General features: G+C 62.5%; 1 protein-coding gene across 1 annotated transcript in view; it reads left to right on the top strand.

Annotated features, from left to right (window-relative positions):
- Positions 1-14,901, top strand: part of MUC19 (mucin 19, oligomeric) — a 154,241-nt gene that overhangs the window by 88,796 nt on the left and 50,544 nt on the right. Inside the window, exons 52-54 of the mRNA XM_057704185.1 lie at positions 751-813; positions 5,184-5,335; positions 8,006-8,146. Coding sequence (XP_057560168.1) covers positions 751-813; positions 5,184-5,335; positions 8,006-8,146 — 356 coding nt within the window. The remainder of the gene's footprint in view (positions 1-750; positions 814-5,183; positions 5,336-8,005; positions 8,147-14,901) is intronic.

Below are 14,901 nucleotides of genomic sequence, written 5' to 3'. Positions count from 1 at the left end.
TTACCTGGAGGCACAGGGACGAGTGTCACAGGATCAGGCACCAGTTTGCCCTCGTCGGCAGCCTCAGGGACCCCTGGGTCATCGCCTGGAGGAGCAGCATCAACTGCACCCCCTGGCATCGGTTCCGAGACCACGGCAGCACCGCCTGCAGCAACGGGGACTGCTGCTGGAGGATCAGGAACCGGGTCACCAACAGTGCAAGGTTCAGGGCCCACTAGAGCCATCCCCGGCGCATCGGGGACAAGCGAAGCCCCCGCTGTAAGTGCAGAGACGACTGTGTCATTACCGGGAACAACGGGAACAAGTCTTCCAGGACGAGGAACCAGCTTGGCCCCATCTGGGTCGTCAGGGACCCCTGGATCATCACCTGGCGTGTCCGCAGCAACTGGACCAGCAGGTGTTGGTTCGGAGACAAGCGCACCGTCAACTGGAGCCACAGGGACCGCTGCTATAGGACCCGGGACCAGTTTGCCCTCAGCTGCGTCCCCAGGGACCCCTGGATCATCACCTAGAGTATCAGCAGCAACTGGAGCTCCTGGTGCAGGTTCAAAGACGACTGCACCGTCATCTGCCGCCACAGGGACCGCTGCTGTAGGGTCAGGGACCAGTCTGCCAACAGCTCAGGGTTCAGCGGCCACTGGCCTAACACCTGGAGGGTCCGGGTCAGGGACAACTGGCGCCCCTGGTGCAGGTTCGGAGACCACTGCGCCGTTAGCTGGAACAACAGGGACTAGTGGCTTCGGATCAGGAAGCAGTTCACCGCCCTCGGGAGTCTCAGGTACCCCCGGGTCATCAGCTGGAGGGTCAGGGACAAGCGGACCACCTGCCCTAGGTTCGGAGACCACTGTGTCGTTACCTGGAGGCACAGGGATGAGTGTCCTAGGACTAGGAACCAGTTCAGCATCCCCAGGAGCATCAGGGAGCCCTGGGCCATCACCTGGGGGATCGGCACCCACCGGGCCACCTGGTCTTTCTTCGGAGACAAGTGTGCCATTACCTGGAGGCACAGGGACGAGTGTCACAGGATCAGGCACCAGTTTGCCCTCGTCGGCAGCCTCAGGGACCCCTGGGTCATCGCCTGGAGGAGCAGCATCAACTGCACCCCCTGGCATCGGTTCCGAGACCACGGCAGCACCGCCTGCAGCAACGGGGACTGCTGCTGGAGGATCAGGAACCGGGTCACCAACAGTGCAAGGTTCAGGGCCCACTAGAGCCATCCCCGGCGCATCGGGGACAAGCGAAGCCCCCGCTGTAAGTGCAGAGACGACTGTGTCATTACCGGGAACAACGGGAACAAGTCTTCCAGGACGAGGAACCAGCTTGGCCCCATCTGGGTCGTCAGGGACCCCTGGATCATCACCTGGCGTGTCCGCAGCAACTGGACCAGCAGGTGTTGGTTCGGAGACAAGCGCACCGTCAACTGGAGCCACAGGGACCGCTGCTATAGGACCCGGGACCAGTTTGCCCTCAGCTGCGTCCCCAGGGACGCCTGGATCATCACCTAGAGTATCAGCAGCAACTGGAGCTCCTGGTGCAGGTTCAAAGACGACTGCACCGTCATCTGCCGCCACAGGGACCGCTGCTGTAGGGTCAGGGACCAGTCTGCCAACAGCTCAGGGTTCAGCGGCCACTGGCCTAACACCTGGAGGGTCCGGGTCAGGGACAACTGGCGCCCCTGGTGCAGGTTCGGAGACCACTGCGCCGTTAGCTGGAACAACAGGGACTAGTGGCTTCGGATCAGGAAGCAGTTCACCGCCCTCGGGAGTCTCAGGTACCCCCGGGTCATCAGCTGGAGGGTCAGGGACAAGCGGACCACCTGCCCTAGGTTCGGAGACCACTGTGTCGTTACCTGGAGGCACAGGGATGAGTGTCCTAGGACTAGGAACCAGTTCAGCATCCCCAGGAGCATCAGGGAGCCCTGGGCCATCACCTGGGGGATCGGCACCCACCGGGCCACCTGGTCTTTCTTCGGAGACAAGTGTGCCATTACCTGGAGGCACAGGGACGAGTGTCACAGGATCAGGCACCAGTTTGCCCTCGTCGGCAGCCTCAGGGACCCCTGGGTCATCGCCTGGAGGAGCAGCATCAACTGCACCCCCTGGCATCGGTTCCGAGACCACGGCAGCACCGCCTGCAGCAACGGGGACTGCTGCTGGAGGATCAGGAACCGGGTCACCAACAGTGCAAGGTTCAGGGCCCACTAGAGCCATCCCCGGCGCATCGGGGACAAGCGAAGCCCCCGCTGTAAGTGCAGAGACGACTGTGTCATTACCGGGAACAACGGGAACAAGTCTTCCAGGACGAGGAACCAGCTTGGCCCCATCTGGGTCGTCAGGGACCCCTGCGTCATCACCTGGCGTGTCCGCAGCAACTGGACCAGCAGGTGTTGGTTCGGAGACAAGCGCACCGTCAACTGGAGCCACAGGGACCGCTGCTATAGGACCCGGGACCAGTTTGCCCTCAGCTGCGTCCCCAGGGACGCCTGGATCATCACCTAGAGTATCAGCAGCAACTGGAGCTCCTGGTGCAGGTTCAAAGACGACTGCACCGTCATCTGCCGCCACAGGGACCGCTGCTGTAGGGTCAGGGACCAGTCTGCCAACAGCTCAGGGTTCAGCGGCCACTGGCCTAACACCTGGAGGGTCCGGGTCAGGGACAACTGGCGCCCCTGGTGCAGGTTCGGAGACCACTGCGCCGTTAGCTGGAACAACAGGGACTAGTGGCTTCGGATCAGGAAGCAGTTCACCGCCCTCGGGAGTCTCAGGTACCCCCGGGTCATCAGCTGGAGGGTCAGGGACAAGCGGACCACCTGCCCTAGGTTCGGAGACCACTGTGTCGTTACCTGGAGGCACAGGGATGAGTGTCCTAGGACTAGGAACCAGTTCAGCATCCCCAGGAGCATCAGGGAGCCCTGGGCCATCACCTGGGGGATCGGCACCCACCGGGCCACCTGGTCTTTCTTCGGAGACAAGTGTGCCATTACCTGGAGGCACAGGGACGAGTGTCACAGGATCAGGCACCAGTTTGCCCTCGTCGGCAGCCTCAGGGACCCCTGGGTCATCGCCTGGAGGAGCAGCATCAACTGCACCCCCTGGCATCGGTTCCGAGACCACGGCAGCACCGCCTGCAGCAACGGGGACTGCTGCTGGAGGATCAGGAACCGGGTCACCAACAGTGCAAGGTTCAGGGCCCACTAGAGCCATCCCCGGCGCATCGGGGACAAGCGAAGCCCCCGCTGTAAGTGCAGAGACGACTGTGTCATTACCGGGAACAACGGGAACAAGTCTTCCAGGACGAGGAACCAGCTTGGCCCCATCTGGGTCGTCAGGGACCCCTGGATCATCACCTGGCGTGTCCGCAGCAACTGGACCAGCAGGTGTTGGTTCGGAGACAAGCGCACCGTCAACTGGAGCCACAGGGACCGCTGCTATAGGACCCGGGACCAGTTTGCCCTCAGCTGCGTCCCCAGGGACCCCTGGATCATCACCTAGAGTATCAGCAGCAACTGGAGCTCCTGGTGCAGGTTCAAAGACGACTGCACCGTCATCTGCCGCCACAGGGACCACTGCTGTAGGGTCAGGGACCAGTCTGCCAACAGCTCAGGGTTCAGCGGCCACTGGCCTAACACCTGGAGGGTCCGGGTCAGGGACAACTGGCGCCCCTGGTGCAGGTTCGGAGACCACTGCGCCGTTAGCTGGAACAACAGGGACTAGTGGCTTCGGATCAGGAAGCAGTTCACCGCCCTCGGGAGTCTCAGGTACCCCCGGGTCATCAGCTGGAGGGTCAGGGACAAGCGGACCACCTGCCCTAGGTTCGGAGACCACTGTGTCGTTACCTGGAGGCACAGGGATGAGTGTCCTAGGACTAGGAACCAGTTCAGCATCCCCAGGAGCATCAGGGAGCCCTGGGCCATCACCTGGGGGATCGGCACCCACCGGGCCACCTGGTCTTTCTTCGGAGACAAGTGTGCCATTACCTGGAGGCACAGGGACGAGTGTCACAGGATCAGGCACCAGTTTGCCCTCGTCGGCAGCCTCAGGGACCCCTGGGTCATCGCCTGGAGGAGCAGCATCAACTGCACCCCCTGGCATCGGTTCCGAGACCACGGCAGCACCGCCTGCAGCAACGGGGACTGCTGCTGGAGGATCAGGAACCGGGTCACCAACAGTGCAAGGTTCAGGGCCCACTAGAGCCATCCCCGGCGCATCGGGGACAAGCGAAGCCCCCGCTGTAAGTGCAGAGACGACTGTGTCATTACCGGGAACAACGGGAACAAGTCTTCCAGGACGAGGAACCAGCTTGGCCCCATCTGGGTCGTCAGGGACCCCTGGATCATCACCTGGCGTGTCCGCAGCAACTGGACCAGCAGGTGTTGGTTCGGAGACAAGCGCACCGTCAACTGGAGCCACAGGGACCGCTGCTATAGGACCCGGGACCAGTTTGCCCTCAGCTGCGTCCCCAGGGACGCCTGGATCATCACCTAGAGTATCAGCAGCAACTGGAGCTCCTGGTGCAGGTTCAAAGACGACTGCACCGTCATCTGCCGCCACAGGGACCGCTGCTGTAGGGTCAGGGACCAGTCTGCCAACAGCTCAGGGTTCAGCGGCCACTGGCCTAACACCTGGAGGGTCCGGGTCAGGGACAACTGGCGCCCCTGGTGCAGGTTCGGAGACCACTGCGCCGTTAGCTGGAACAACAGGGACTAGTGGCTTCGGATCAGGAAGCAGTTCACCGCCCTCGGGAGTCTCAGGTACCCCCGGGTCATCAGCTGGAGGGTCAGGGACAAGCGGACCACCTGCCCTAGGTTCGGAGACCACTGTGTCGTTACCTGGAGGCACAGGGATGAGTGTCCTAGGACTAGGAACCAGTTCAGCATCCCCAGGAGCATCAGGGAGCCCTGGGCCATCACCTGGGGGATCGGCACCCACCGGGCCACCTGGTCTTTCTTCGGAGACAAGTGTGCCATTACCTGGAGGCACAGGGACGAGTGTCACAGGATCAGGCACCAGTTTGCCCTCGTCGGCAGCCTCAGGGACCCCTGGGTCATCGCCTGGAGGAGCAGCATCAACTGCACCCCCTGGCATCGGTTCCGAGACCACGGCAGCACCGCCTGCAGCAACGGGGACTGCTGCTGGAGGATCAGGAACCGGGTCACCAACAGTGCAAGGTTCAGGGCCCACTAGAGCCATCCCCGGCGCATCGGGGACAAGCGAAGCCCCCGCTGTAAGTGCAGAGACGACTGTGTCATTACCGGGAACAACGGGAACAAGTCTTCCAGGACGAGGAACCAGCTTGACCCCATCTGGGTCGTCAGGGACCCCTGGATCATCACCTGGCGTGTCCGCAGCAACTGGACCAGCAGGTGTTGGTTCGGAGACAAGCGCACTGTCAACTGGAGCCACAGGGACCGCTGCTATAGGACCCGGGACCAGTTTGCCCTCAGCTGCGTCCCCAGGGACGCCTGTATCATCACCTAGAGTATCAGCAGCAACTGGAGCTCCTGGTGCAGGTTCAAAGACGACTGCACCGTCATCTGCCGCCACAGGGACCGCTGCTGTAGGGTCAGGGACCAGTCTGCCAACAGCTCAGGGTTCAGCGGCCACTGGCCTAACACCTGGAGGGTCCGGGTCAGGGACAACTGGCGCCCCTGGTGCAGGTTCGGAGACCACTGCGCCGTTAGCTGGAACAACAGGGACTAGTGGCTTCGGATCAGGAAGCAGTTCACCGCCCTCGGGAGTCTCAGGTACCCCCGGGTCATCAGCTGGAGGGTCAGGGACAAGCGGACCACCTGCCCTAGGTTCGGAGACCACTGTGTCGTTACCTGGAGGCACAGGGATGAGTGTCCTAGGACTAGGAACCAGTTCAGCATCCCCAGGAGCATCAGGGAGCCCTGGGCCATCACCTGGGGGATCGGCACCCACCGGGCCACCTGGTCTTTCTTCGGAGACAAGTGTGCCATTACCTGGAGGCACAGGGACGAGTGTCACAGGATCAGGCACCAGTTTGCCCTCGTCGGCAGCCTCAGGGACCCCTGGGTCATCGCCTGGAGGAGCAGCATCAACTGCACCCCCTGGCATCGGTTCCGAGACCACGGCAGCACCGCCTGCAGCAACGGGGACTGCTGCTGGAGGATCAGGAACCGGGTCACCAACAGTGCAAGGTTCAGGGCCCACTAGAGCCATCCCCGGCGCATCGGGGACAAGCGAAGCCCCCGCTGTAAGTGCAGAGACGACTGTGTCATTACCGGGAACAACGGGAACAAGTCTTCCAGGACGAGGAACCAGCTTGGCCCCATCTGGGTCGTCAGGGACCCCTGGATCATCACCTGGCGTGTCCGCAGCAACTGGACCAGCAGGTGTTGGTTCGGAGACAAGCGCACCGTCAACTGGAGCCACAGGGACCGCTGCTATAGGACCCGGGACCAGTTTGCCCTCAGCTGCGTCCCCAGGGACCCCTGGATCATCACCTAGAGTATCAGCAGCAACTGGAGCTCCTGGTGCAGGTTCAAAGACGACTGCACCGTCATCTGCCGCCACAGGGACCGCTGCTGTAGGGTCAGGGACCAGTCTGCCAACAGCTCAGGGTTCAGCGGCCACTGGCCTAACACCTGGAGGGTCCGGGTCAGGGACAACTGGCGCCCCTGGTGCAGGTTCGGAGACCACTGCGCCGTTAGCTGGAACAACAGGGACTAGTGGCTTCGGATCAGGAAGCAGTTCACCGCCCTCGGGAGTCTCAGGTACCCCCGGGTCATCAGCTGGAGGGTCAGGGACAAGCGGACCACCTGCCCTAGGTTCGGAGACCACTGTGTCGTTACCTGGAGGCACAGGGATGAGTGTCCTAGGACTAGGAACCAGTTCAGCATCCCCAGGAGCATCAGGGAGCCCTGGGCCATCACCTGGGGGATCGGCACCCACCGGGCCACCTGGTCTTTCTTCGGAGACAAGTGTGCCATTACCTGGAGGCACAGGGACGAGTGTCACAGGATCAGGCACCAGTTTGCCCTCGTCGGCAGCCTCAGGGACCCCTGGGTCATCGCCTGGAGGAGCAGCATCAACTGCACCCCCTGGCATCGGTTCCGAGACCACGGCAGCACCGCCTGCAGCAACGGGGACTGCTGCTGGAGGATCAGGAACCGGGTCACCAACAGTGCAAGGTTCAGGGCCCACTAGAGCCATCCCCGGCGCATCGGGGACAAGCGAAGCCCCCGCTGTAAGTGCAGAGACGACTGTGTCATTACCGGGAACAACGGGAACAAGTCTTCCAGGACGAGGAACCAGCTTGGCCCCATCTGGGTCGTCAGGGACCCCTGGATCATCACCTGGCGTGTCCGCAGCAACTGGACCAGCAGGTGTTGGTTCGGAGACAAGCGCACCGTCAACTGGAGCCACAGGGACCGCTGCTATAGGACCCGGGACCAGTTTGCCCTCAGCTGCGTCCCCAGGGACCCCTGGATCATCACCTAGAGTATCAGCAGCAACTGGAGCTCCTGGTGCAGGTTCAAAGACGACTGCACCGTCATCTGCCGCCACAGGGACCGCTGCTGTAGGGTCAGGGACCAGTCTGCCAACAGCTCAGGGTTCAGCGGCCACTGGCCTAACACCTGGAGGGTCCGGGTCAGGGACAACTGGCGCCCCTGGTGCAGGTTCGGAGACCACTGCGCCGTTAGCTGGAACAACAGGGACTAGTGGCTTCGGATCAGGAAGCAGTTCACCGCCCTCGGGAGTCTCAGGTACCCCCGGGTCATCAGCTGGAGGGTCAGGGACAAGCGGACCACCTGCCCTAGGTTCGGAGACCACTGTGTCGTTACCTGGAGGCACAGGGATGAGTGTCCTAGGACTAGGAACCAGTTCAGCATCCCCAGGAGCATCAGGGAGCCCTGGGCCATCACCTGGGGGATCGGCACCCACCGGGCCACCTGGTCTTTCTTCGGAGACAAGTGTGCCATTACCTGGAGGCACAGGGACGAGTGTCACAGGATCAGGCACCAGTTTGCCCTCGTCGGCAGCCTCAGGGACCCCTGGGTCATCGCCTGGAGGAGCAGCATCAACTGCACCCCCTGGCATCGGTTCCGAGACCACGGCAGCACTGCCTGCAGCAACGGGGACTGCTGCTGGAGGATCAGGAACCGGGTCACCAACAGTGCAAGGTTCAGGGCCCACTAGAGCCATCCCCGGCGCATCGGGGACAAGCGAAGCCCCCGCTGTAAGTGCAGAGACGACTGTGTCATTACCGGGAACAACGGGAACAAGTCTTCCAGGACGAGGAACCAGCTTGGCCCCATCTGGGTCGTCAGGGACCCCTGGGTCATCACCTGGCGTGTCCGCAGCAACTGGACCAGCAGGTGTTGGTTCGGAGACAAGCGCACCGTCAACTGGAGCCACAGGGACCGCTGCTATAGGACCCGGGGCCAGTTTGCCCTCAGCTGCGTCCCCAGGGACCCCTGGATCATCACCTAGAGTATCAGCACCAACTGGAGCTCCTGGTGCAGGTTCAAAGACGACTGCACCGTCATCTGCCGCCACAGGGACCGCTGCTGTAGGGTCAGGGACCAGTCTGCCAACAGCTCAGGGTTCAGCGGCCACTGGCCTAACACCTGGAGGGTCCGGGTCAGGGACAACTGGCGCCCCTGGTGCAGGTTCGGAGACCACTGCGCCGTTAGCTGGAACAACAGGGACTAGTGGCTTCGGATCAGGAAGCAGTTCACCGCCCTCGGGAGTCTCAGGTACCCCCGGGTCATCAGCTGGAGGGTCAGGGACAAGCGGACCACCTGCCCTAGGTTCGGAGACCACTGTGTCGTTACCTGGAGGCACAGGGATGAGTGTCCTAGGACTAGGAACCAGTTCAGCATCCCCAGGAGCATCAGGGAGCCCTGGGCCATCACCTGGGGGATCGGCACCCACCGGGCCACCTGGTCTTTCTTCGGAGACAAGTGTGCCATTACCTGGAGGCACAGGGACGAGTGTCACAGGATCAGGCACCAGTTTGCCCTCGTCGGCAGCCTCAGGGACCCCTGGGTCATCGCCTGGAGGAGCAGCATCAACTGCACCCCCTGGCATCGGTTCCGAGACCACGGCAGCACCGCCTGCAGCAACGGGGACTGCTGCTGGAGGATCAGGAACCGGGTCACCAACAGTGCAAGGTTCAGGGCCCACTAGAGCCATCCCCGGCGCATCGGGGACAAGCGAAGCCCCCGCTGTAAGTGCAGAGACGACTGTGTCATTACCGGGAACAACGGGAACAAGTCTTCCAGGACGAGGAACCAGCTTGGCCCCATCTGGGTCGTCAGGGACCCCTGGGTCATCACCTGGCGTGTCCGCAGCAACTGGACCAGCAGGTGTTGGTTCGGAGACAAGCGCACCGTCAACTGGAGCCACAGGGACCGCTGCTATAGGACCCGGGGCCAGTTTGCCCTCAGCTGCGTCCCCAGGGACCCCTGGATCATCACCTAGAGTATCAGCAGCAACTGGAGCTCCTGGTGCAGGTTCAAAGACGACTGCACCGTCATCTGCCGCCACAGGGACCGCTGCTGTAGGGTCAGGGACCAGTCTGCCAACAGCTCAGGGTTCAGCGGCCACTGGCCTAACACCTGGAGGGTCCGGGTCAGGGACAACTGGCGCCCCTGGTGCAGGTTCGGAGACCACTGCGCCGTTAGCTGGAACAACAGGGACTAGTGGCTTCGGATCAGGAAGCAGTTCACCGCCCTCGGGAGTCTCAGGTACCCCCGGGTCATCAGCTGGAGGGTCAGGGACAAGCGGACCACCTGCCCTAGGTTCGGAGACCACTGTGTCGTTACCTGGAGGCACAGGGATGAGTGTCCTAGGACTAGGAACCAGTTCAGCATCCCCAGGAGCATCAGGGAGCCCTGGGCCATCACCTGGGGGATCGGCACCCACCGGGCCACCTGGTCTTTCTTCGGAGACAAGTGTGCCATTACCTGGAGGCACAGGGACGAGTGTCACAGGATCAGGCACCAGTTTGCCCTCGTCGGCAGCCTCAGGGACCCCTGGGTCATCGCCTGGAGGAGCAGCATCAACTGCACCCCCTGGCATCGGTTCCGAGACCACGGCAGCACCGCCTGCAGCAACGGGGACTGCTGCTGGAGGATCAGGAACCGGGTCACCAACAGTGCAAGGTTCAGGGCCCACTAGAGCCATCCCCGGCGCATCGGGGACAAGCGAAGCCCCCGCTGTAAGTGCAGAGACGACTGTGTCATTACCGGGAACAACGGGAACAAGTCTTCCAGGACGAGGAACCAGCTTGGCCCCATCTGGGTCGTCAGGGACCCCTGGATCATCACCTGGCGTGTCCGCAGCAACTGGACCAGCAGGTGTTGGTTCGGAGACAAGCGCACCGTCAACTGGAGCCACAGGGACCGCTGCTATAGGACCCGGGACCAGTTTGCCCTCAGCTGCGTCCCCAGGGACCCCTGGATCATCACCTAGAGTATCAGCAGCAACTGGAGCTCCTGGTGCAGGTTCAAAGACGACTGCACCGTCATCTGCCGCCACAGGGACCGCTGCTGTAGGGTCAGGGACCAGTCTGCCAACAGCTCAGGGTTCAGCGGCCACTGGCCTAACACCTGGAGGGTCCGGGTCAGGGACAACTGGCGCCCCTGGTGCAGGTTCGGAGACCACTGCGCCGTTAGCTGGAACAACAGGGACTAGTGGCTTCGGATCAGGAAGCAGTTCACCGCCCTCGGGAGTCTCAGGTACCCCCGGGTCATCAGCTGGAGGGTCAGGGACAAGCGGACCACCTGCCCTAGGTTCGGAGACCACTGTGTCGTTACCTGGAGGCACAGGGATGAGTGTCCTAGGACTAGGAACCAGTTCAGCATCCCCAGGAGCATCAGGGAGCCCTGGGCCATCACCTGGGGGATCGGCACCCACCGGGCCACCTGGTCTTTCTTCGGAGACAAGTGTGCCATTACCTGGAGGCACAGGGACGAGTGTCACAGGATCAGGCACCAGTTTGCCCTCGTCGGCAGCCTCAGAGACCCCTGGGTCATCGCCTGGAGGAGCAGCATCAACTGCACCCCCTGGCATCGGTTCCGAGACCACGGCAGCACCGCCTGCAGCAACGGGGACTGCTGCTGGAGGATCAGGAACCGGGTCACCAACAGTGCAAGGTTCAGGGCCCACTAGAGCCATCCCCGGCGCATCGGGGACAAGCGAAGCCCCCGCTGTAAGTGCAGAGACGACTGTGTCATTACCGGGAACAACGGGAACAAGTCTTCCAGGACGAGGAACCAGCTTGGCCCCATCTGGGTCGTCAGGGACCCCTGGGTCATCACCTGGCGTGTCCGCAGCAACTGGACCAGCAGGTGTTGGTTCGGAGACAAGCGCACCGTCAACTGGAGCCACAGGGACCGCTGCTATAGGACCCGGGACCAGTTTGCCCTCAGCTGCGTCCCCAGGGACCCCTGGATCATCACCTAGAGTATCAGCAGCAACTGGAGCTCCTGGTGCAGGTTCAAAGACGACTGCACCGTCATCTGCCGCCACAGGGACCGCTGCTGTAGGGTCAGGGACCAGTCTGCCAACAGCTCAGGGTTCAGCGGCCACTGGCCTAACACCTGGAGGGTCCGGGTCAGGGACAACTGGCGCCCCTGGTGCAGGTTCGGAGACCACTGCGCCGTTAGCTGGAACAACAGGGACTAGTGGCTTCGGATCAGGAAGCAGTTCACCGCCCTCGGGAGTCTCAGGTACCCCCGGGTCATCAGCTGGAGGGTCAGGGACAAGCGGACCACCTGCCCTAGGTTCGGAGACCACTGTGTCGTTACCTGGAGGCACAGGGATGAGTGTCCTAGGACTAGGAACCAGTTCAGCATCCCCAGGAGCATCAGGGAGCCCTGGGCCATCACCTGGGGGATCGGCACCCACCGGGCCACCTGGTCTTTCTTCGGAGACAAGTGTGCCATTACCTGGAGGCACAGGGACGAGTGTCACAGGATCAGGCACCAGTTTGCCCTCGTCGGCAGCCTCAGGGACCCCTGGGTCATCGCCTGGAGGAGCAGCATCAACTGCACCCCCTGGCATCGGTTCCGAGACCACGGCAGCACCGCCTGCAGCAACGGGGACTGCTGCTGGAGGATCAGGAACCGGGTCACCAACAGTGCAAGGTTCAGGGCCCACTAGAGCCATCCCCGGCGCATCGGGGACAAGCGAAGCCCCCGCTGTAAGTGCAGAGACGACTGTGTCATTACCGGGAACAACGGGAACAAGTCTTCCAGGACGAGGAAACAGCTTGGCCCCATCTGGGTCGTCAGGGACCCCTGGATCATCACCTGGCGTGTCCGCAGCAACTGGACCAGCAGGTGTTGGTTCGGAGACAAGCGCACCGTCAACTGGAGCCACAGGGACCGCTGCTATAGGACCCGGGACCAGTTTGCCCTCAGCTGCGTCCCCAGGGACCCCTGGATCATCACCTAGAGTATCAGCAGCAACTGGAGCTCCTGGTGCAGGTTCAAAGACGACTGCACCGTCATCTGCCGCCACAGGGACCGCTGCTGTAGGGTCAGGGACCAGTCTGCCAACAGCTCAGGGTTCAGCGGCCACTGGCCTAACACCTGGAGGGTCCGGGTCAGGGACAACTGGCGCCCCTGGTGCAGGTTCGGAGACCACTGCGCCGTTAGCTGGAACAACAGGGACTAGTGGCTTCGGATCAGGAAGCAGTTCACCGCCCTCGGGAGTCTCAGGTACCCCCGGGTCATCAGCTGGAGGGTCAGGGACAAGCGGACCACCTGCCCTAGGTTCGGAGACCACTGTGTCGTTACCTGGAGGCACAGGGATGAGTGTCCTAGGACTAGGAACCAGTTCAGCATCCCCAGGAGCATCAGGGAGCCCTGGGCCATCACCTGGGGGATCGGCACCCACCGGGCCACCTGGTCTTTCTTCGGAGACAAGTGTGCCATTACCTGGAGGCACAGGGACGAGTGTCACAGGATCAGGCACCAGTTTGCCCTCGTCGGCAGCCTCAGGGACCCCTGGGTCATCGCCTGGAGGAGCAGCATCAACTGCACCCCCTGGCATCGGTTCCGAGACCACGGCAGCACCGCCTGCAGCAACGGGGACTGCTGCTGGAGGATCAGGAACCGGGTCACCAACAGTGCAAGGTTCAGGGCCCACTAGAGCCATCCCCGGCGCATCGGGGACAAGCGAAGCCCCCGCTGTAAGTGCAGAGACGACTGTGTCATTACCGGGAACAACGGGAACAAGTCTTCCAGGACGAGGAACCAGCTTGGCCCCATCTGGGTCGTCAGGGACCCCTGGGTCATCACCTGGCGTGTCCGCAGCAACTGGACCAGCAGGTGTTGGTTCGGAGACAAGCGCACCGTCAACTGGAGCCACAGGGACCGCTGCTATAGGACCCGGGACCAGTTTGCCCTCAGCTGCGTCCCCAGGGACCCCTGGATCATCACCTAGAGTATCAGCAGCAACTGGAGCTCCTGGTGCAGGTTCAAAGACGACTGCACCGTCATCTGCCGCCACAGGGACCGCTGCTGTAGGGTCAGGGACCAGTCTGCCAACAGCTCAGGGTTCAGCGGCCACTGGCCTAACACCTGGAGGGTCCGGGTCAGGGACAACTGGCGCCCCTGGTGCAGGTTCGGAGACCACTGCGCCGTTAGCTGGAACAACAGGGACTAGTGGCTTCGGATCAGGAAGCAGTTCACCGCCCTCGGGAGTCTCAGGTACCCCCGGGTCATCAGCTGGAGGGTCAGGGACAAGCGGACCACCTGCCCTAGGTTCGGAGACCACTGTGTCGTTACCTGGAGGCACAGGGATGAGTGTCCTAGGACTAGGAACCAGTTCAGCATCCCCAGGAGCATCAGGGAGCCCTGGGCCATCACCTGGGGGATCGGCACCCACCGGGCCACCTGGTCTTTCTTCGGAGACAAGTGTGCCATTACCTGGAGGCACAGGGACGAGTGTCACAGGATCAGGCACCAGTTTGCCCTCGTCGGCAGCCTCAGGGACCCCTGGGTCATCGCCTGGAGGAGCAGCATCAACTGCACCCCCTGGCATCGGTTCCGAGACCACGGCAGCACCGCCTGCAGCAACGGGGACTGCTGCTGGAGGATCAGGAACCGGGTCACCAACAGTGCAAGGTTCAGGGCCCACTAGAGCCATCCCCGGCGCATCGGGGACAAGCGAAGCCCCCGCTGTAAGTGCAGAGACGACTGTGTCATTACCGGGAACAACGGGAACAAGTCTTCCAGGACGAGGAAACAGCTTGGCCCCATCTGGGTCGTCAGGGACCCCTGGATCATCACCTGGCGTGTCCGCAGCAACTGGACCAGCAGGTGTTGGTTCGGAGACAAGCGCACCGTCAACTGGAGCCACAGGGACCGCTGCTATAGGACCCGGGACCAGTTTGCCCTCAGCTGCGTCCCCAGGGACCCCTGGATCATCACCTAGAGTATCAGCAGCAACTGGAGCTCCTGGTGCAGGTTCAAAGACGACTGCACCGTCATCTGCCGCCACAGGGACCGCTGCTGTAGGGTCAGGGACCAGTCTGCCAACAGCTCAGGGTTCAGCGGCCACTGGCCTAACACCTGGAGGGTCCGGGTCAGGGACAACTGGCGCCCCTGGTGCAGGTTCGGAGACCACTGCGCCGTTAGCTGGAACAACAGGGACTAGTGGCTTCGGATCAGGAAGCAGTTCACCGCCCTCGGGAGTCTCAGGTACCCCCGGGTCATCAGCTGGAGGGTCAGGGACAAGCGGACCACCTGCCCTAGGTTCGGAGACCACTGTGTCGTTACCTGGAGGCACAGGGATGAGTGTCCTAGGACTAGGAACCAGTTCAGCATCCCCAGGAGCATCAGGGAGCCCTGGGCCATCACCTGGGGGATCGGCACCCACCGGGCCACCTGGTCTTTCTTCGGAGACAAGTGTGCCATTACCT

Source organism: Hippopotamus amphibius, chromosome 12 (genome assembly GCF_030028045.1).
Source record: "Hippopotamus amphibius kiboko isolate mHipAmp2 chromosome 12, mHipAmp2.hap2, whole genome shotgun sequence".
Lineage (NCBI taxonomy): Eukaryota > Metazoa > Chordata > Mammalia > Artiodactyla > Hippopotamidae > Hippopotamus > Hippopotamus amphibius.
Note: the sequence above shows the minus strand (reverse complement) of the source record. Positions and strands in the feature narration are given on the sequence as shown.